At 50.9% G+C, this 21,892-nt stretch overlaps 2 protein-coding genes across 3 annotated transcripts; both read right to left on the bottom strand.

The window, feature by feature from the left end:
- Positions 1-115: 115 nt before the first annotated feature.
- Positions 116-13,146, bottom strand: vps54 (VPS54 subunit of GARP complex). 2 transcript variants are annotated; one of them, XM_078079706.1, is made up of 24 exons: positions 12,863-13,008; positions 10,212-10,377; positions 9,866-10,107; positions 8,588-8,672; positions 8,406-8,440; positions 7,942-8,073; positions 7,467-7,852; positions 7,077-7,203; positions 6,665-6,694; positions 5,656-5,763; positions 5,519-5,574; positions 5,291-5,387; positions 4,897-5,213; positions 4,650-4,779; positions 4,377-4,558; positions 4,184-4,296; positions 3,834-3,897; positions 3,636-3,741; positions 3,330-3,417; positions 3,099-3,220; positions 2,600-2,680; positions 2,102-2,209; positions 1,921-2,015; positions 116-1,831 (listed from the first exon to the last, which is right to left on the bottom strand). In XM_078079706.1, exons 1-24 carry the CDS (start codon positions 12,965-12,967, stop codon positions 1,726-1,728), a joined length of 3,081 nt encoding a protein of 1,026 aa, XP_077935832.1. In that variant the 5' UTR covers positions 12,968-13,008; the 3' UTR covers positions 116-1,725. The 2 variants fall into 2 exon arrangements, with proteins under 2 accessions (XP_077935832.1, XP_077935833.1); XM_078079707.1 differs by lacking the exon at positions 6,665-6,694 and having other exon boundaries at positions 12,863-13,146.
- Positions 13,147-13,698: 552 nt separating this feature from the next.
- Positions 13,699-21,506, bottom strand: LOC120825435 (E3 ubiquitin-protein ligase pellino homolog 1). Its single transcript, XM_078079709.1, has 7 exons — positions 20,735-21,506; positions 17,788-17,938; positions 16,897-17,026; positions 16,665-16,766; positions 15,317-15,499; positions 15,037-15,225; positions 13,699-14,764 (listed from the first exon to the last, which is right to left on the bottom strand). The coding sequence occupies exons 2-7, from the start codon at positions 17,871-17,873 to the stop codon at positions 14,186-14,188; spliced, it is 1,269 nt and encodes a 422-aa protein (XP_077935835.1). The 5' UTR covers positions 17,874-17,938; positions 20,735-21,506; the 3' UTR covers positions 13,699-14,185.
- Between the last annotated feature and the right edge of the window lie 386 nt (positions 21,507-21,892).

Below are 21,892 nucleotides of genomic sequence, written 5' to 3'. Positions count from 1 at the left end.
GCATCGTCCTGTGTGTCTCTGCAGGGACAATTCAATAAAAAAAAAAACCTGAGAAGGAGAAGGTTGTTAAATGGAACAAAATGCACAAAACAAACAGTCACTTTGAACTGAAGAGTTTCAGAGAAACAGACCGAAGGACAACGAGCCGTCGTCCGCTTTTATTCACATCACGTCTGAAGGAGTCGATACATTTTGGATCATCATACATGCAGCCCGTCTCTCTCACACACACACACACACACACACACAGACACACGCACACAGTGGTATGGTAGGCACACTGTAGTGGAGAGCTCAGATGTGTCGTCTCTGAAAGGAGGCACTTCTGAAGCCGACAGCAGAGAGTCGATGCTTTTTGTTCTCGAGAAACTTGACAGCTGCCGTCACATGACACCCCCCCCCCTTCCTGACCCCCCCCCCTCTCTGACCCTCACCTCACCCCCACCCCGAAGCCCTCTGACCTGGAGTTCCTTCACAGCCCCGGTGGCTGCGTCACATTATTTGAAGGATCATTCTCCCTGTAATAAACGCGCTGTATTAAAGTACTGAAGGAGATTAGAGCCGTGAGCCCGGGGGGTGGGCAGGGGGGGGGGGCTCAAACAGGGGTGGTGCGACCACAGCTGGACAGATGTGTGCGCGCGTGTGTTTGGTCGCAGCTCAGACCGACCGAACGCCACACAGGAACAGAAAACCTAAACCTCGTTCTTTAGCGGCGGCTGATTGATCTGAGAACCGGTGCGAGCCGAGGGGGGGGAAGGGGAGCGCTCCAAAACCTCACCAGCGCGCCGCCGACCGGAACCGGGCGGGCCGCAGGTTTCAGCACCAGATTTAATTACAGTTTTTAACAGCAGAGTGTTGTGTGGACGACTGCGCCTGAAGGCACCGCGACTTCCTGTCAGAGTTCCGACGAGCAGCTTTTAAAACAGATTTTCTGTTCCGTCTCAAGTGGTTTCAGCTTCAGAGGAAACTAAAAGTTTGCGTTCTTCATGCAGATTAAAAGGAGGGAGAACAGCTGATTTTCATGCTTCATCTTCTGCAGTCAAACTCATCGGCGAGCGCGCGTATAAAAAGTGTCTCCGCGTCGGAAGAAAACTTAATGCATAATTGGACAGGAAACAATAGTATCATAGAAGAGTTTATGTCCCCATTTGGAAAGTGTTTTACTTTGGTAGGGACAGGATGCAGCGGGGGGGGCTCTGGATGTTTGATTAAGGTTTTCGGGGGGGAGGAGGGGCGGGACTTAGCTCTTCGATCACACGTTTGTTTGTCTCCAGGTCTCGAAACGTCGAGACGTCCGGGACTCCGAACGCAACACGTCCCCAAAAAAATACCCCTGACTTAAGAATCCAACGAACCGCAGCGAAACAAAACCACAAAGGGAGCCGGTGATTCGGCCAGACGCAGGAAGGAAAGGCTGTTACACCCAGAATCCTTTGCTTCAGTGTGCGTGGATGATGAACCCCCCCCGGCTGAAACCTCTGGAGGAAAAGTTGCCCACAGAATCAAATGTTTCTCAAGAGAGAAAAATAAATTACACTCCTTAAACTCCCACCGAGTCTCTGATATCTCCACTCAAGTCTTATTAAGGTGGCGCTGTAGAGGAAGCCCCTCCCCCCTCCAGCGTGACGCTGCTTTGCTTCACCCGCTTCGGGGTTTTTGGTCCCTCTGAACCCCCACGGGGGCCGAGGCGTCTGTGAGTCCTGGCCGTCCCGTCGGCGTCCTCCATCACCTCTTCTGCTCCCAGATCTCCGCCATGTTGAGGTCGAGCCGGTCGAGGCTCTTCAGCACCTGGACGTTCTCCGTGTAGAACGCCACGTCCACCCCGACCAGCCTGGAGGGGGGGGGGGGACAGGGGGGGGGGGTTAAATACCGACTTATTACCGTCTTCTGCACGGCTCGTCGTGTCGGGAGGGCGTGTACCCGTGCTGAGGTCCCCCGTCGTTAACGACCCCGAGGCGAGCCAGCTGCCTCTTCAGGTGCGTCTTGAAACTGCCGTTGATCCTCAGGAACAACATCTGTGCGGAGATACGCACATCTGCGTGAGCGCGCCGCTCACGCGCCGAGCGACCACATCGAACCTGGTCAGAGAGCGGAGCCTCACCTGCGTCTGCTCCTCGGGCAGAAGGTCAGAAATGGCCTCGTGCATCTTGGCCATCTGTTTACAGACGTTTCTGAAGCAGGCCGAGGGCATCGGGGCCTTGACCTCGTACTGAGGACACACAACAACAACAACAACAACAACCATCAGCCGCCGGGAATCAAACCAGCAGCGAGCTGAAGCTTTTCCCTCGATGGAGGAGTGCGTTTTAATTTCAACATTAACCAGTAGATGAAATATTAAAAGAGAATCTTCTTTTGTGACCTTTTCATGAGGAAACGACATAAATGTCTTTGTGATCTTAAATGTCCTGCGAACTCTTTTGCATCAACAAAGGTTCTTCTTATGAAGACAAATAACGTGTGTGTGTGTGTGTGAAAATAAAGCGTCACTAGATGAAGTGAAAGCCAAATGTCTTTACTTTATTCTGTACACTGGGTGGCGCCGTCCTTAATAATAAATCCTTTAGAAAAATGATTTATTATTATTAAAATAATTCACCTTTGACAGAACCTTCTCGAACAGACTGTCCATGATGGCCACCAGCTTGGCAGAGATCTCGGCCACGTGGTCGTTGTAGTCCTGCAAGGCAACAATCCATCAAATCGATCAACGCAGGGAAGAGAAACGCTTGAGTTCTACGTTCTGACTATCGGGCTCTTACGTTTTAACTGGAGGAAACTTTGTACTTTTGCTCCACTGCAACTTAGAAGTAAATATTGTAGTTTTTAAAATCACAAACGTTTGTGCAATTACTTAAGTTACGTTTCTCATCTCGCATCTCCAGATGTTTGATAATATGAAATGTTCCTTTATTATATTCAGTCTCCAGCTGAATAAAGCTTAAAAAGCTTCTTGGAGCAGCTGAAAAAGAGGTGCGCGTGATGATGGCAGCATTGACGTAGATTAAACCACCCAACGGGGTATAAAGTAAACTATTTCCCAGGTGTTGAGTCACTCATTTTGCTTCAGGTAGATGTGCGTACGCGCGCGTTTCTACCTTGGTGATGTGGTCAAAGTGTCTGAGGACGCTGAACTGTTTGGGCTGCAGTTTGGTCTCGAAGTGACTTCTGATGACGGGAATGTAGTGAACCACCAGCTGCAGGCAGCGGGAAGCTAACGCTGCACACACACGCACACACACACACACACACACACACACACTCTGGGTTAGCGGGTCCGTTTCGCAGCGGACTGAAGCTGTGAGCGCAGCGGGCGGGGGCGGTCCTACCCAGGTTCTTGGTGGTGATGGTCTTCAGGCCGACGACCTGCAGCGCGCCGGCTCCCAGAACCAGCTGACAAGTCCGGGAGTTGAAGTGCTGCAGGAAACCAAAGAAGAAGAAGAACTTTTAAAAACCACGCAGAGGCCTCGCTGCTCAATAACCTCCTCACAAAGAGACTGCATGAATGCATCATGTAATTGGTTCTGCTCGGAGGGACCAGGGCTTGATTGACAGCCGGTCGGACCAATCGTCCCGCAGGGAGCGCGAGGCTCTAAAACGCGGACGCGGTGCGAGTGCTGGAGGCGGTTTCCGACCTTGAGGAGGTCCGACAGGCGGGTCAGCATGTCGGTGGCGATGGACGGGATGTCGTTGACGCACTGACAGTATTCCAGAAAGATCCGGATCAGCAGCAGAACCGTCCTGGAGAGAGAGAGAGACACACGAAGACGATGGTCACAACACGTCTCGCGGACCGCGTGAGCTGAGCGGACGGCGCCAGACGGGCCACGTACCCGACCACGGCGTACTTCTGCCCGTTGACGAGCAGGAAGTCGGCGGGCTTCCTGTCCTCCTGACCTGCACACGGAAACACAACATGTCATCACACGCACACGGGTTCAATCGAAGTTGATCCCACTCGTTTGTTCAGTCGAAACGAATCTACCCTCATTCTTCTGCGAAACATTTGGCTAAATAACCTTTTTTTTCTTTCTTTTTTTTAAATTTATTTTAGTTTTAGGAGACTTGTTGTTCCAAGTATGCGAATAGGCGTTTCACAATAAAGTGGTTTTTCCAGTAACTTTTCTTATCGCGTCTCTGCCGGATTTCTCCTGAAGGAAGTAAGACAATCCGTGATAGGAACCTGGGACTTTGCGCTCCGGCAGCGCTATCCTTCCGCCCGCGATGGAGTTCACCAGGTCCTGAAACTCGGCGGGGACGTCGGCCTGCTTCCAGCGCTCGTTGTCCATGAGGAGGCTGTGAAACGGCCACAGACGTCAGAACCGCTGCTCCTCGACCTCCGCACACGTTGCACACATTAGGGGTCGGCGGCTCACCTGAGTTTGGTCTTGCGCTCGTCGTGGAAGCGGTGCACGAAGCGGTTGGCCTGGCTCTGCAGCGCCCCCCGCAGGGAGACGCTGCGCCTGCTGCACAGCTCCTCCGTGTCCCCGACGAAGGCCTCCACGGCCCGAGAGAGCGACACGAACTCGGCCGAGCTGAGGCGCTCCAGGGAGCCGTCCTGCGGGGGGACAACGAGCAACGCGTCTCAGTGTTGTGTCGGGGGGGGGGGGGGCTCCGTGGCGTCCTCCCCGCTTGCACCCCGCGCGTACCTTGGCTCTGGCCGTGAGGACTTTGACGCAGCGGTCGTGGCTGACGTCGCAGGCCGTGTGCAGCAGCTCCTGGAGGTTGCTGGTCACGCGGTTGAGCTCCAGGTCGGTGGGCATCGCCGTCTCGCCGGACCTGAACACGTTCACGGGGAGCCGTTAACACCCGCCGTCCCGTTTTAAATGTGACGCATCACAACACATCGCTGCACTTTGACCCCCGTTTGGGGTCCGCGCTCGCATGGCGACGTACATGAGGCTCTGCTCCCTGCTGACGGAGGTCACCGCCGAGTCGCTGCCGCCGCCGCCGCCGGCCGCCTCCGCCCGACTCTGCTCGGGGGGGCTCTGCTCCCGGGCCGCCTGCTGCCGGGCCTCGTTCAGCGCGTCGCTGATGAACAGCCCCTCGTGGGTGAGGTAGGCCAGCTCGGCCTCCCCCTGCGGGAGCGACGGGCCGGGGGGAGCCGCCTCCTGGACCGCGGCCCCCGAGCCGGCCCCCGCCTCCAGGAGCCGCAGCCTCTGGTTGGAGGACAGGACCTCCAGGACCACGCCTTGGATCACGCCGAGGGTGGCCTGAGGGGAGAGACGCGTTCAGTGTTTTCACGTCGGTTCAAAAGACGGCCGAACGCGCCTGAGGACATCTGACCGACCTTGATCCTCTGCAGGAAGAGAAGGAAACTCGCAAAGATGTTCTTCAGCAGCTCAAACAACTGAGGGAACGTCATCAGACGCATCTGGTCAGCTAGCCTACACACACACACACACACACACACACACACACACGGTTAACCACATCCTGTTCAGGCAGGATAATCTGCTTATTATTGATAAACAATAGACGGACGCGTTTCTTTATGAACGTTCAGGGCTCCACCTACTTAGTGACGACTTCAGTGTCGATATCTTCTATGTTCAAAACGTTTTCTGCTACACACTGAAAAGACCCACGAGCAGCTTATATTAACAGAGTTCTTTCCAAGTAGTGAAAAAAAGAAAAGAAAAATGTGCTCGTTACCTGCGAGACGATGGCCTTAGCAGCAAAGATCATCTCATCGCTGTAAATATCCAGAAAGTCCAGCTTCCTCTGGCGCAGCAGGCCGAACACCAGGGACTCCAGACGGTCCTAAACGCACACAAACACACACAATATTCAAATAAAAACTCAACGAAAGGCCTGATGCGTTAAGACCAAACTAGACAAAATGCAGCATTTAATTCGGCAGGAAATGTGATTCAGTTTGAAATAAATTAAGATTTTCAAGCAGCAAAACCCAGAGATTTTGTAAATCAACCATTTCATCCAAAATACACATTTACACAAAATAAGATGGTAAGATCAAAAATGAAAACGGATTGTTTTTAAAGGTCATGATTATTTAAAATGGGTTTATCCATGAGAAATAATAATGAAATTTAAAAAAAGTAAATTACGTTTACGCTGACTAAACTTAATTAAAGTAATGAAATAGTGCAGAAGAAAGTTTTAGTGGATTATTTAATTTTATAGTTTAAAAATAATTTAATAATTGAATTTAATAGTATTTGCTTTAATCTTAAATTTTGTAGGAAAACCTCCATTCTGCTCTGTAGGATTTGATTGGCGACAGATTTGAATCAACATTTGGTACATTGGTAAACATGCAGCACTCAAAGGACACATTTAAGAAGTAGTCAGTGCTCATTCGACCTGCCTGGAGACCAGAGGGATATAAAACACACGTACACACGTTTTACTTCGGATAAACCTGCTTGACCGCATCTGAATCACCGGACGCAGTTAACTCCACCCGTCAGGCACTCCAGGCACGTCAAAACAAACACTCTGATGATGATTTGAGTGAGTGTGTGTGTGTGTGTGTGTGTGTGTGTGTGTGTGTGTGTGTGTGTGTGTGTGTGTGTGTGTGTGTGTGTGTGTGTGTGTGTGTGTGTGTGTGTGTGTGTGTGTGTGTGTGTGTGTGTGTGTGTGTGTGTGTGTGTGTGTGTGTGTGTGTGTGTGTGTGTGTGTGTGTGTGTGTGTGTCCCACCTTCTGGGAGTCAGCGTTAGGTCTGTGGACCTGTGATGAGCACATTGTCTGTTAAACGCATAGCAGGTCACATGATCTCACCCTTCATGTGTCTGAGTAAATTAACTCTTGTGTTTTACAAGGTAAAAGTTCGCCATCGACATCAAAGAAACATGTTTCTCTTTAAAAAAAAGAGCCAACGAACACGTTGAAACAAATCGAAGAAGATTCAAACGCCTCCTTCACATCCATCAACAAATCCCTCCACATATTATTGGATGTCTCACCATTGTTTTTTGTCTATGTTACTCTGTCTTTAAATGTATTGGTACATGTAGGACCAGCTTCCCACTCATTAATCTCTTCTTTGATTGGGCTGAACACAGTAGACAAGAGGACTGGATGAAGGCTTAGGAGGAGGAGGAGTTCAGACCTTCTCCAGGACCAGCGGCTCGTCCCTCAGGCTGCGGTTCAGGTCGCTGCGGGCGTACATGCTGAAATCCTCCACCATCATCTTATCGATCAGCTTCTCCAGCTCGCACAGCTGGGAGCCCAGATGTCTGCGGACGGACGGACAGAGGCAAGCGATTTGGTGGAAGCTGGTTTCACGTGACAACAGCTCAGAGTTCAAATCTGTTAAAAACGGATGACTCTTCAAGGGAGGCCTTTTCAAAATAAAAGCCTCTCTGATCAAAAGGCCACACTGATAACCAGAATGTGTCTGCGTCATCTGCTCATTCACAGGTTAAGAATTACATCAACTTCTCCCACGAGGATGCACTCCAGTCCGGATCTAAACCCAAACTTTGCTGCCCCCCCTCACCTGAAGCTGTGGATCCCCTGCAGCTCCTGCTGCAGCACCTCCTTGGTGGTGGAGATGAGCTCCAGCGCTCCGACGAACTCGGAGGTGGAGAGCAGCAGCTGCACGGTGGGCTGCGTCTGGTGCACCGCCGCCATCAGCTTCAGCTTGTTGTGCAGCCTGGCGCAGTTGTTGCGCGTCAGGGCGGTGCGGAGCGCCCGCAGGGGCCCCCGGCACATGATGCGGTCGATGGCGGCGGTGCGGCCCCGCAGCACGGCCACGGCCCGCTGCGTCTCCTGCAGGCGGTCCTGCAGCTCGTGCTGCGACGACATGGCGTGGAAGAAGGCCTCGGAGCGCAGCGAGATCTGCCGGGCGATGCTCACCTCCACCACGTCCAGGTAGTGACTCAGCTGGAGGAGAGAGACCAGGAGCTCGAGGTGAGGTTACACTCGGGGTGGAGGGGGGGGGGGGGGGGGGGGCTGAGGACGAGGGAGGTCACCTTCTCCTGCAGCAGCTTGGAGGAGGCCACGTCTCTGCTGCTCTTCCCTCCGGCGCTGTTGAAGTGCGACCAGGGCAGCACGCTGTTGAAGGTGGCCGAGTCCTCCAGAGCGAATTCAGGCCTCATGAACATCTGCAAACCAAAAGCACAGAAACGTCGTGAGGCAGCAGATGCTTCTACCGACGCGAGTCCAGCTCCAGCTCAAACATCTGGATCGGACTGTTTCTAACACGACAGCGGGAATATAAAACCAAGCACCCAAACGCCACTTTACAGGATTACAACAATACCGACGCAATAACTTTTGTTTTGATGCAGGGTCAGATTTTGATATTTGAGTTTATATGAATTAATTATTCTCTCCACAATAAACAAAAGAAAAACTGCATCAAAACATCTGTTACTGTTTCAATCAATTATTGGGATTAGTTTTATCAAGTAGGAGTCGAGTTAGTAAGTGTTACCTTCGGCACTTGTTCCAGCTCCGCTCTGGATTTCTCTACAAAGGAGAAACAGACATTTGGGATTTAATTAGTCAGCTTGTTTCACATTCTTTGATCGATGAGAAGGAAGAGGACACTGTCACATTACTCCTGCGCGTCCATCAGAAGGCCGCCGCATTCTACTTCCCGTTCATCATTCATACCGTGGCTGGCGTCGAGGCTGGAGGCGGCGTCCACATCGTCTTTGTTGGGACAGATTGTCTTGCAGCGTTCGTGGATTCTTTCCTTCTAAAAGTAGAAAAACACGGAAAGAAAACTGAGAATCTACGAGGCCTCCTCGTGTGTGAGATGTCACGTCATGTCCGGGCGGCGGGGGTTTAAATCACGAAACACATGAATGCCGCCGAAGGCCAAACTTCCTGTCAGAGGAGAACAATGAGAGCAGAAAGCAGCCGGAATAAGGAAGCAATAACGAGCTAATAAATAAAGATTTATTATAAGACATCTGAAACCCGGAGGAGGAAGCGATGAAGGCGTCACAGACATTTGTGGAAACCAGACGCTCAGACGGGAACCGAAAGGAGTCTAAACGCCTCAAAGTGAAACCACACACTGCTTTTCTGGTGAGTTTAATCACCATTTTAAAAACGTATTTCTCCTTTGACAGCTGCAAGGAAATTAACTTAAAGCCAAGCGACTTTAAAAGAAATACGGCTGTTTGAGCAGGTACATGGAAAGAGTAAGACAGCAAGACGGAACTCCTTATCGGGACACTCAACGTTAAACAAGGAAATAAATGAAAGACTAAACCCTCCATCTGTTGAGCACCACTAAAGCTCGACAACAACCACATCACATCAATCATCGAGGGCTCGTTTAGGGGAAACAAGGCGGATTGATCAGAGATGAGCAGCAGTCACATGGTCTCTGATCTGATATTACACAGCTACGCATGAAGAAAAGGACACTCAAACCGGTACAGGTGTTTCCAGCCAGCTGTGTTATAAATCTAAAGATAAAAAAACACAACAGATTTATCTGGAAAACTGAGCCGGAAACAAAAGAAAGGGAAGGGAAGAAAACTGCTTCAACAGCATTCCCGACACACCCGTAAGCTGAGGTATGGTGCCGGTAAGCCGGGGTTAGGTGAGCCGGGGTTAGATATGGTACGGTAAGACCCGGGTCACACCGGTTGTATACACGGTTGTATAAAAGGCCATCATTTGATCATTTATAAATAATATATATATTCCTTCATGGAGCCGTGGAAGTCACTGCAGCCTTTTATTAAGATAAAAAAAAAGCTCTCCATCTGAATTCCCTCAGAAGAACATTTGCATTCAGTTTCCTGCAGTGAACCTGCAGGCCACTTGGAAAACAAGACATTCTTTCAGCCACGAATGAGCTTCGCACAACCGGTCACATGACCACCGGCGGCATTTTCTGCCTGCCCCCCCCCACCCCGAACAATTCAGTGTTACCTGAGCCGTCTCCTGCAGGTAAGGTCCGAAGTGTTCCCTGGTGATGTTGGGGAGGTAGAAGGAGGGCATCACTTCCGTCTCTGCGAAGTCCAGCCCCCACGTTTTGGTGAAGAAGTCGGACTCCCGCTTGGCGAGCCGCGGGTCGTTGAGCGCGGCGGGGAGGTTGACCTTCGAGCTGTACACCGTCCACCTGTCGTGCTCCGCCACCACGGACGGGCCGTCGCACAGGCCCCGCCCCCCACCTGCAGAACATTCAACATAGGGTCACGCTCGTACCGTAACACAGTAGTCAGGCGACACAAAGGTATGGAACTCCAAAACATGGAGGACGGCCGGGCGTTCCCACCGGTGGGCTCCTTCGGGCAGACGTCGGGCAGCGAGCGGACGGACCGGCATCGGGCCGGCGGGGCGTCCCGCTCCTTGCGATAGATCCCACCTCGGCCTCCACGAGGGACTGGGGAGGAGCCGTGGCTGGAGGCCATGGCATCGGGACTCGCCGCCCAGGAGGCTAGCTGCAAACAGACGGTGAAGTACCGGATTAAACAATGTGCACAATCTTTGAATTGTTTGTTGAACCGTAAATTCAACCTCAGACGCAGAACGGATTATTATTATTATTATTATAATAATCGTTTGTGTCCATGTGACGAGTCCAATATTCTACGGCTTTTAGCTCTCAAACACCTGAGAGAAAAATCGGACTCTTTCTCCACTTGACACTGACTGCGTGTTTGCTGAAGAGAATCATGAGTTCATCAGAAAACGCTGCTGACGAGAGCGTAACAGAAAGCATGAGGGGAAATCCAGAGGCTCTGAGGCATCAGTTTCACACAAAGTCACTCGCGCTATTGTGAACATAAATTATTACTGTCTCAAAGAATTTTATCTTTGTAAAAAAAGGAAAGACAATCAGTACAGAAACTCTAAAATTGAAAAGCATTTTAGGGAGTTTTGAACAATCTCTGGTTCCAAATTCTCAAGATTGTTATTACTTGTTGGCTTCTTTCTTTAATGTGAATAACGTTGCACCTTCACTCAGTATTTCTTAGACGACTCGCTCACGGCGTGTTGGTGTTTAGAATCTCGTGGTGCCTAAAGATGATCGTCTACATCCGAGGTCGGTTACCAGCAGCACAGTTTGTCTTCTTTCTAAACATTCCCGCTGCAAAGAAGAACACCTTTGAGTGACCTTGACGCGTGACTTGTGTGTGTGTCAGTTGTGTTTGCAAACATTATACCTGTTGCACCCTGAGGCTGTTTTTGACCTCCAAAAACAGCAAATCTGTTTGTGTGTAACTACTTTGTCTATCCGGACGATTTTAAAGTTTTGGGGTTTTTTACACCGTAAACGGAATCTGACATATGAAGTTGTAATTACCAGAAATGTAGACATTTCTTTTCTGTTTAGACAATTCGCCGACTTTACAGGTACATCTGTAAACAATGGTCAGATTAAGTCATTAAAGAGCTAAAACTCGCGGCGCTGTCTGTGACGGTCATCGGTGGACGGCAGCGTTCACCTCATCGGCCTTTTAGAAAACGCCGCTGACACGGAGGAAGACGGGACGACTTCGGCAGCGGCGCAAGGATGCGAAGCAGAGAGCCGCGTGCTTACGGCTCGGACCGCGGAGGTGTAAAACCCTCTGCGCTAATCCCGTCCCCCCGATGAGAGACCCTCACATCTCCAACGACGACACCAACGTTTCAAAGTGTGTAAAACCTTTACCTACGAGCAGAGACGTCCGAGAGGTAAAAACAGAAATAATTGGATGTTTTAATCGGTGCTGCACATTGAAATGAGAGTAGGACTCTCAGACTACATGATTGATATTTCCTGTTGAATAGGCAATTTGGATCAGTGCGGTTTTTAATAGAAAAAACAAGCAGTATTTAGTGGGTGTTTACGGTGTTTCCGTTGAGCTAAAGGTTAAATGGCTCCATCAAAAAAAAAGAACGCTTAAGGTGAGCAGATACATCGTTACCACCGATTTCACAGGCGTGGTAAATCTCACACGACTAAAACTGGGTTGGAAGATTTCAAAAAGTTCTTATCTTATTTGGTAATAAATAATGGTTCTCTAAATCTAAGCATCGATTAACGAATACATTGAATAAATCGAGAATTTATCATTAATCCAACTCATTATTTTAAGGATAAACTCACCATAGCAAAGTTCAGGGTTTAAAATACTGTTTAGCGTCAGGTGCGGTGAATCTACCACATACATTTCACAGTGAATTGGAAATTATCAATGAATAAATAATACTTCAATATGTTTGAAATATTAAATCACTGATTCCAAAAAGGTGAAATAAGAATTTAGATTGCTTTATCGAGGAATTAGGAAGGATTCGAGGAAGTACTGATACCATACTGTAAAAGAGATACCTTGCCTTGAGTAATAGTTCCGCATCAAAAAAGTAGTTTAAGATATTTACAGGTTGTGCAATAAAATGATTCTCGGTTAACATCCCTGCTAAATACAATGCATGTTGCATTATACAGCTGTAGATGCCTTAAAGACCTTTACGTTACATACTACATGGTAGCTTCGTAAAAGTACCCAAAATGTCTATTTAAGTAAAGCACGTGACTTATTATGCTCAGTTACTTTCCACCTCTGCTCCCTTTCAGCAGGACAGACAGCTGTGACAGAAGCTAGCCGGCTAGCTTTAGCTTAGCGCCCGCTCATTCAACGCTGTGGCGATTAGCGTTTAATCCACCGGGTTGACAGCGACGTCAACACCACGCGGTGACACAAGGCGCACATAACACAACGTTCCTTTCGGTGACAGCGTTGTTAAGACTAGGAATGCCCGTGGAGTGAAGCTAATGCTAAAGCTAATGTTGTCAGGGAGTCCAGCAGCGGGTACACGTAGACCAGCTAATGCTAGCATGCTAGCTGACAAGCCGGAGCTATCGCGCTGACAGGCGGAGGGAGACGAGAGTCGAACCGGGAGAAGTTCGGTGACAGCGGGGTTTCCGCCGCTCCGTACCTGTTGTGTGAAGCACAGCGGCCGGCTCTTCTCCTCTCCACCATCACAGGACCACCGGAGGAACCGGGAGGAAAACAGGACGAACGGCAGATACCAACAGGACATCGACCATCATGCACCGCAGGAGGCGGGGCAGCCGACGTCTCTTCTTCTCTTTGTGTAAAGCTCGCTGCTGCCACCTACCGGCCGGCTGCCATTTTTCCTCCTGTATCGGCGGATTGATGACTTTCCTGTGGGTTTTTGATCAGAAGCATCCAGCATGTGAACTGATTAAAACTTTTTTTTCCCCTATTTAACATATTTTGATTTTTTTTCAAAAGTAGTTTTTCAAAACATTTTTCTAGCCAACATTGTTTGCATTTTCGTTCAAAAAGGTCTTTGACCTAATTTTCTTAAACATTTTTTGACTTAATACTTTAATTTTTTTGACCTAACATACTAACATAGTCATTGTTTTAGGGCTAAAACGTATTTGGACGTTTTTTTCAAAAACATTATTTCACTTAATATCTTTTGACTTTTGTTTTCCATGACTTTGTCTTTCAAAGATTGTAAAAGCCATAAGAACCAATGAACAATATCTTTAGTTTTTACTGTGATGTATTTATCGGCTTAAAATACTTAGATTAGAGCAAACAATTTAGAAACAATATTCTTGTGTTTATGTAAATGCATTTCTGCAAGTATAACTTCAAAAGCATATTCTGTGGCATCTAACAGGAAGCGTTTACTTTCGATTTATTAGTCGTTAATGCCTAAAGTACATTTGTGCTTAGTTTAGGGAATGATGTTGTTTGATGTGTGTGGTTGAAGTACAGGACAGCAGCCTAAAATGCTTCACAAGGATATATTTTGGTAAAGTCATGATGAAAACAGTTACTGCAAATTCAACGAACAGCGTTAACGAGAAAGGTCACTTGATTTGGGTGAAAAGGATTAAATACAGAAATAAGTTATGAATCATGTATCTGCATTTAGAAACAGGAAGTGGATCACGGTGAGACACTCGACTTACACCAAACTGGTGATCATGTCTCAGTGTTAATGGCTCTTTAAGGAAAGGTGAGACAGAAATCAGCTGTTGAATTCCACATTGATTTATAAAAGAGGTAAAAAGGAATAAATAAAACAAGAATGTCCAGGGAAAAAACTCAAGAGGATAACGCTGCATGACGCATTTCTGATTTCCCCAAAAAGGGCAACACAATTAATTTACATTGGTCAAAATTAAGTTAAAAAAAAATGAAGTTATGGGGAAAAACCCCCGGAGGACAGAGTTCTGTCCCCTCTGTGGCTTTAAAGCCTGAGAAGGTCCGAGCGGCTTTAGTCCAGCGGGCTCTGGAAGATGAGTCGGATGCAGCCGGACTCGGCGCCCAGCGGCTCGATGCAGAACGGGCAGGCGGCGTGGAAGGCGTGCGTGCCGTGCGGCAGCGGGATCTGACTCCAGTACGCCGTCGTCTTCTCCGAGCAGACGTGGCCGCAGGGCGCGAAGGCGTGCGTCGGCGGCTCGGCGTCCACGTAGAAGCCCGTCTCGCAGCCCAGCCACAGCGGCTTGTAGGGGCCCCGCGTCCGGCACATCGGGCACTCCCTCTCCGGGCACGCCGCCTCCACCTCGGGGTCGCGGCGGCCCCCCCAGCCGTGGTAGCCGTGCACGTGGCCGCAGCGCAGGTAGGCCCAGGGCTGCCTCTCGTCCACCACGTCCTTGCGCCGCATGCTGGGGAAGGCCAGCGTGTTGAGGCCCACGGGGCACTGCGGCCGCCCGGCGTTCAGCTCCTGCCGCAGCGCCTCCAGGTGCTTGACGGTGGGCGTGCGCGCCAGGCCCTCGGCCGTGCGCCACAGCAGCGTGGCCCCGCACAGGTCGACGAGGGACCCGTCCACCAGCTCGTTGGACTCGGGTTCCACCTGACGGGAGGGACGAGCGGAAACATTTTCACATTATCACACGGGGGGGGGGGGGGGCGAATTCAGGTGGAACCCGGCCGAGGAGACGTGAAGCATGTTCCTGAGGTTTACTTTATCTTTTAAAAAGGTTTATTAACGTTAAAAAAAACCCTCTTTTAATCGCTCGTAGCGCCACGGAGCAGCATTATCACAGGAGAGAAGAAGAACTTTATTCATGAAAGGAAGAAAGAGCGGTTCCGTGTGGTTCTGCTGGAGTCGAGTGGGTCACCCACCATCTGGCCCCTCTGCTGGGACGACCTGGTTTCCCGCAGCGTGAAGACGTTGCCGCAGACGGACATCTCCCTCCACACGCCGGGTCGGGAGCCCTGGCCGAAGCCGCGGCGCGGGCTCATCACCAGGACGCCGTTGGTGGTGAGCCCGTCCATCTGACCGCCCGCCGTCCTCCACTTGGCTGCTTTCTCCTGTGGGGACGCGAGGGGCCGTTAAACCGGGTCGGCCGTTGGGTGTCGGCGAATCGCGGGCGGCGGGTTTCCCCCCCCGCCCGCGGCTTACCCCGAGGAAGATGTTCTTGGAGGAGTCGAAGCCGGCGGCGTAGATCCGCGCGGCGTAGGGCGGGTCCCGCTGGCAGATGACGCGGCAGGCGAAGCGGGAGATGGTGCTCTGGGCCGATTGGCCGTCGGCGGGCAGCGTGTCCGTCACCACGAAGTCGATGGGGGTCTCTGTGGAGCGACCGAGCTGGAAAGCGCACGGAGACAACGAGACGACATCAGCGTCACCGACCAGGTGGAGACACGAGAAGACTGCGACTTCTACAGCTTCTACTCTTCTGCTATTTGAAGTTTTCCTCAGAGGAATTTGTTTGCAGCTTTGTTGATTCTCATTAGAGGGTCGAGAGAATCGGACCAAGCCAACATTGTCTGGTTGTCTAAAAACAAACAAGAACAAATCAAAGCGATTTTTTTTTGTCGTGTAGAAGTTTACACTTTGGACACGAACAGTTGAGGATATTTTGGGATCTGAGATCGAGAACATAGAAAACAAAGAAAAACAACGTAGACTGATAGACAAGAAGTGTCCAGTGTAACAGACATGTGCTTGTGACATTTGGGGGGAGCGGCCCCTTTAAAGCGTGTAGCGGTCTCTGCGTGTAGCTGTCGGGGGGCGTAGCTGCCTGGGCGCGTAGCTGTCGGGGGGTGTAGCTGTCGGGAGGCGTAGCGGTCTCGGGCGTGTAGCTGTCGGGGGGTGTAGCTGCTTGGGCGTGTAGCGTCTCGGCGTGTAGCGGCCTCGGCGTGTAGCTGTCGGGGGGTGTAGCTGCCTGGGCGTGTAGCGTCTCGGCGTGTAGCGGCCTCGGCGCGTAGCTGTCGGTGGGGTGTAGCTGTCGGGAGGCGTAGCGTTCTCGGGGCGTAGCTGTCGGGGGGCGTAGCTGCCTGGGCGTGTAGCGTCTCGGCGTGTAGCGGCCTCGGCGCGTAGCTGTCGGGGGGTGTAGCTGTCGGGAGGCGTAGCTGCCTGGGCGTGTAGCGTCTCGGCGTGTAGCGGCCTCGGCGTGTAGCGTCTCGGGGCGTAGCGGTCGGGGGGTGTAGCTGTCGGGGGGCGTAGCGGTCTCGGCGCGTAGCTGTCGGGGGGCGTAGCTGTCGGGGGGCGTAGCTGTCGGGGGGCGTAGCGGCCTCGGCGTGTAGCGTCTCGGCGCGTAGCTGTCGGGGGGTGTAGCTGTCGGGGGGCGTAGCGGTCTCGGCGCGTAGCGGCCTCGGCGTGTAGCTGTCGGGGGGCGTAGCTGTCGGGGGGCGTAGCGGCCTCGGCGTGTAGCGTCTCGGCGCGTAGCTGTCGGGGGGTGTAGCTGTCGGGGGGCGTAGCGGTCTCGGCGCGTAGCGGCCTCGGCGTGTCGGTAGCGGACGCCGCAGACCTGGAACATGTCGGTGCTGCTGTCGTGGTCGTACTCCACCACCACCGTCTGTGCGCGGGACAGCGTGTACGAGATGCTGTGCTGCTCCTTGTTGCTGACGGCCTTCAGGGACACAAGAGACGCACGAGAGTCACAACGGGCGACGTCACACAAACACTCTCACGAGACACCGAGCCGACGCTCGTGCCGTTGCCTCCAACAAGTAACACGCGAGTGTAACTCTCGCTCTCACCTTGGCGGCCTGCGGCGTGCAGGAGGCGTGGACGGTGCTCGGCTTCACCCCGTTGGCCTTCTTCCTGCGGCACAGAGCGAAGCGGCTTTTCCGCCTCCCCTTGTCGCCGCTGGGCAGCGAGCCGTTGCACCTGAAGCACAGAACAGATTCATTCGTTCATTCATGGGTGCTGGTGGGGTGCTGGTGGGGTGCTGGTGGGGTGCTGGTGGGGTGCTGGTGGGGTGCTGGTGGGGTGCTGGTGGGGTGCGGCGGCCGAGGGTCCCGGACCGCTTGATCTCACTTCTGGATACAATAATACAAAAAAAAGCAAACAAAAAAGGTCTGAAGGCGCAGCAGCCGACCTCCCCGACCCACAGGCGCGCCCTTGTGAGCGCGGTGAAAGGCGCTCAGTCAGGAAGTCGGCTGCATTCTTCTTCGTCTCTGGACACATTTCGCCGGGTTTGAGCCGAATTTATGCGGATCCCAAAACAATACACACTCGCCACCGGAGGCGGAACAAAGGTCCGAGCTCTGCAAACAAAAAACAGACCAAGACCGACAAGGGCCCCTTGTTCGATTCAGTCCAATTCAGGTCCTCATGAATTATAAATGCTGTACATATAAACTGTATTTCTATTTCTTTCCACTTATTTGTCTATTTCGTTTAGTTATTTTTTACCCCGGATTTCTAGTTATTGCAGCTGCAACAGGTGGTAAAGAGAAGTCACCAACTCTTAAAAACAGACGTCTTGCCTTGATGCTACGCTAGGCTAACCGACCCAGCGTAGGTCACTCAGAGGACCCTCATTCGCCTTGCGAGAGGCGCTTCGTGCAGGACCACATTATAAGCTCTAAAACGGCTCCACGTCGATGACTTAGGAGTTCGGACCGCGGCGGTTAAAAGCTCCTCACCCGAGCACGATGAGCTCTCCGTACTTCACCGGCCCTTTGGTGGAAGCAGGGGAGGTGGAGATGTTTTCACTGCGGGGGAGAGACATCTGTGCAGACGTCGGGAGGACTTTCGGTGGGACCCTCAGAGCGCCGCCGTCCGAACGGGAATCGCCTGCAGACACAGAGGTACAGATGTGATGTATGACGATACAGTCGTTTCACAGATTTCATTTAACACACCTGCGAGGTGTGACGGGGGTCAACCACCACCCCCGCCTCGCAGCCACGCCCCCATCGCTTTCCTCCTACGCCGCAACCGGCGCATTCGTTCCCAGATGTGAAACATCCGAACGCAAGAACGTGCATGAGTTTAATGTCGGCGACAACAAAAAGTCAACGCTGGCCCCCGGGAGCAGGTGGTCGCCGTGGCGACGGGGTTCGTTCAAAAGGAGGTTTCTGTTAAGCTGCCGGCAAAGTGAGCACCAAGCGGCTTCTTCTTCTTCTTCTTCTTCTTCTAACGCGCGCAGTCAAACCTCCGCACAGCCCACAGGCGTCGGTAGATGTGATGTCCTGCGTTAGTCACATTTTACGAGATTAGAAAAGAAACATAAAAGGCCTCTGTCGGCAATCTGGAGCAGCAGGTTTCCTCTGTTAACAGACACTCGAGATTAAAATCACAAGAGCAAATGGCGGAAAACAAACAGGGTTGACAACGTCCAATGACAGCGGAGGGCCGGATGTGGTGTGAAGATGGAAATCGTCCCGGTGTGCTGAGAAACACACGGCGGCTGCTTGTTGCTCCTCTAATAGAACAAGTGCCCGAATCTAATATTTCTTCATGGTTTCTGTGTTATGTGTCATTTTTAACACGTACATTGGTGTTCTGTTTAAGAATTACACATTCGCCCCCCGAGGCTGCTGATTGAATGATGAACGATGACGTCACATGTTGGATTATTCGCCTCAACGCGCTCAACTGCTTCGGTCATGATTCAGGAACGGGAGGATCACCTGGTTTCTTTGTGGTAGATGAAAGTAAATCAGAAAAAGGACCATTTCCTTGAGGAGGGGGGGGGGGGGGGGGGGCCTGTTGTGTTTGGTGGGTCGCCCCTCCGCCACGACCACGGCGGCCTCCCAGCGTGACAGAGAGCCTTTCACCGCCTGGAACTGCTTTCTAGAGTGACTCCACTCCTTCACAACAATCGCTCTTTTGTGGGTCCCTTTCAGTCTCGTGGCTGAGCCCGACCCCCCGACCCCCCGACCCCACGACCCCACGACACGTCGGGCCTGACGTCGGCGACGTCATCTTCTCATCAACAACACGCAAGCTTAATGAAGCGCCGGCTTTTCACCGCGCTTTGTTGGCATCACCGCGGCGACAAGTACATCATGACGTCATTCAGGTGGTCAATTCACATTCTGTGTATCGTCGACATGCGTTCGTTTCCTCTGCGTACATTTACACATACGTGACCACACAGTCTGACCGGGACGTGAAGCCTCCGCTGATTTAAAACGTGTGAATTATTGATCCGCGGCGGCGGCGCACAGGTAAACCACAGGTCTCACTAACGTCACCCGAGGCCGAGCGGGAGGGGGAGGGGGGAGATCACCGTGGTAACGGTCAGACAGACACGTAGCTGGATGTCTGGAATGTGTTCAGCAATAAATTCCCTTTATTGTTGTTGTTGTTGTTGTTGCTGCTGCTCCTCGGTTCCGTCACCCGTTTAACTGCAACCGACTGGCGCGCACACACACACACACACACACACACACACACACACCAACCTAGTTCTCCACGGCAACGGACGGAGACAAAGGCTCGCGTCTCACGTGTCAGACTGTCTCTGCGACCGGGGCGGAGGGTGGACGGCGTGCGCGTTGGGTCATTGAGACAACGGCGTCACTGTGCACTGCTGACTCGATTAGGAGCAGATTAAAGGGCGACAGTGAGGTCTCACTACTGCTTATTTAGTTCTGGAGGATTTTACTCAAAAATCGATGTCCTCATTTCATCAGTAGAACATTTAAATATCAGGTCATGATGTTGTACAAGAGCCCCACAGAGACCGAAGCCCCCCCCCCCAGACCAAGCTTCCCCCAGGTTTTAGGTCAACATTTGCGTGTGGGTGTCAATGGGCTTTGAATATGCGGGGGACAGTTGGACTAAAACAAAAAAAGGGGGGGGGGGGGGGGGGGGGGCAAACTGTCCAGTTTAAGGTGGGGGACAATGGCAGCGTCTGTGGGGACAGATGCTGGGACGGGACGGGACGGGGGATGCTAATCAGTTTGTGTGGCCGGAACAAAAGGAGGGCAGCTGGACGGGGCCGTCCTGCTCAGGACAAGACGCGTGAAAAGGACACGTGCACGGATCCAGATTCATGAACCACCCTGTTCAGAGTCACAGGAGGGAGGAACGTAGAGACATTACGGCACAAGAGCATTTCAACATGCTAAGTTCATAACCTGGAAGAGTATGTTTACTTACAAATAAGCGCTTAAAAGGGACAAAGACAGACATTCAGCAGTACTTGTAGCAGTATAATACCAATTACATTTTAAGTCACAAGGGGAATATTTAAGTGAGTTCTACAGAGTCTTACTAAATAGTGTTAAAATAAAATATAAAAGCAGAATAAACGCCATGATGTCATCGCAGCTAAAGCGTTATTTGCCGTGTACCTTTGACTAAATTATTGATTTTGAAGTGACGGATGTTTGGATTAAAAGAAGTATAATATATCGTTACGTTATTGGTGAATTCGGGTCGTTTATTACAACAGTAAAAAAAAAAAGAGATAACGTTGGATGACGTTAACTTTAATGCATTTGGGTCGGTGGAAGTGAAGAACTTATTTAGAAAGTACTTAATTCTCCCTCTGACGTTAAATAGTCATCATTTAAGTCGTTAGTCGGAATGATTTCAGCGTTAAAACAACTTTTTTTTTTTTTTTACGTAGAAACTCACCGCTGGTCTGGAAGCTCTCGCGTGACCCGGATGTGTCGCCGGTTTCTGCGCACAGAAAGGCGGCTTTCTGCCGGCGGCCCGGTTCCTCCACGGCTCCTCACCCGCGCGGGACTCGTTACACTGAACAAAAAGTCATCGAGGTTCGGCTCCGTCTGCGCCGCACCGACACCGACCCGAACGTACGCGGCATCTGCTTCCGGCGGGCTTTTCAAAGTAAAACCAGGAAGTTCTTGATGTTGGGCCCAAGTGGCTACAAACCTTAAGCTGTTGTTTAAGATTCAGTTTCAACCATGAAGTTACATATAAGGAAAATAAATTGTGTATTTTTAATCCCACAGTTAAAAGAATCGGCATGTACAAGTGATTTTGTACATATGAGATAGATTAAAAAACCGTAAAGTATTTACCATTTATATACGTACATTTGTATTTACTGTACAAATGTACATTTTCACAGAGTAAACTAATCCCTGTGCGTTTTGTGTTATGTGCTATCAAGAAGTACATTTGCCTAATGACATGCACCAAGTTACCGTAACAGATGTTTTATTGTGAAAGGAAGAATTCGTTCCTCTTTTACCTCAGCTGGTCTCTCTACCAGGTCAAAAAACCGACGGTCCATTATATGCTTCATGTTTTTTTTTAATAAAACATTAATAAAGTAATTATCACTACTTTAATTCACTGACACATTCGTATTGGTCTGAAGATGAATTCCCTCGTGTCTCAAACCTTGGTAACGTCCTTTCCTGCTTTATCACCTGACAGTGACGCCTGTGTGGTTTCACCTCTGTTACCTGGTGCTCGGCGCCCCTAGCGGCAACCACACCATTAAACCAGAATAACACTGGATTAAAACGAAACACACCAATGAAATGCCTTCATCGATCATCAAGAAACAACAGTGCTGCATTGCATGTGCTTGCACATGATGATTAGCATGTCCCAGAGTCAAAGTGATTATCATCAAGTTAAACTGATGTTCCAGCAGGAAGAACTTACTGGTTTTGGTCAGACATGCAACGAATTAAATATAAACAGGCAGAGCAGGACTAGCCTGAGTACATGACCTATAATCATACACAGGACGAGTCACTTTGTACTCTCAGAGGTCCTGTTTTTACATTATAGACAGGTTAGAAGCACGTGTCAAAGGCC

This window comes from Gasterosteus aculeatus, chromosome 9, assembly GCF_964276395.1.
Source record: "Gasterosteus aculeatus chromosome 9, fGasAcu3.hap1.1, whole genome shotgun sequence".
NCBI classification, from domain to species: Eukaryota; Metazoa; Chordata; class Actinopteri; order Perciformes; family Gasterosteidae; genus Gasterosteus; species Gasterosteus aculeatus.
This window is presented reverse-complemented; position numbering and strand designations above follow the sequence as displayed.

Excerpts from the sequence above, each read along its gene's own strand:
- vps54 (XM_078079706.1), bottom strand. The coding sequence starts at position 12,967 with ATGTCCTGTTGGTATCTGCCGTTCGTCCTGTTTTCCTCCCGGTTCCTC. Across the intron at positions 7,204-7,466 it reads CAGGGGATCCACAGCTTCAG|ACATCTGGGCTCCCAGCTGT; the intron begins GTGAGGGGGGGC and ends GTCCGTCCGCAG. Across the intron at positions 6,695-7,076 it reads AGCCGCTGGTCCTGGAGAAG|GTCCACAGACCTAACGCTGA; the intron begins GTCTGAACTCCT and ends TGCTCATCACAG.
- LOC120825435 (XM_078079709.1), bottom strand. The coding sequence starts at position 17,873 with ATGTCTCTCCCCCGCAGTGAAAACATCTCCACCTCCCCTGCTTCCACC. Across the intron at positions 15,500-16,664 it reads GCAGCACCGACATGTTCCAG|CTCGGTCGCTCCACAGAGAC; the intron begins GTCTGCGGCGTC and ends TGCGCTTTCCAG. Across the intron at positions 14,765-15,036 it reads CCCAGCAGAGGGGCCAGATG|GTGGAACCCGAGTCCAACGA; the intron begins GTGGGTGACCCA and ends CCCTCCCGTCAG.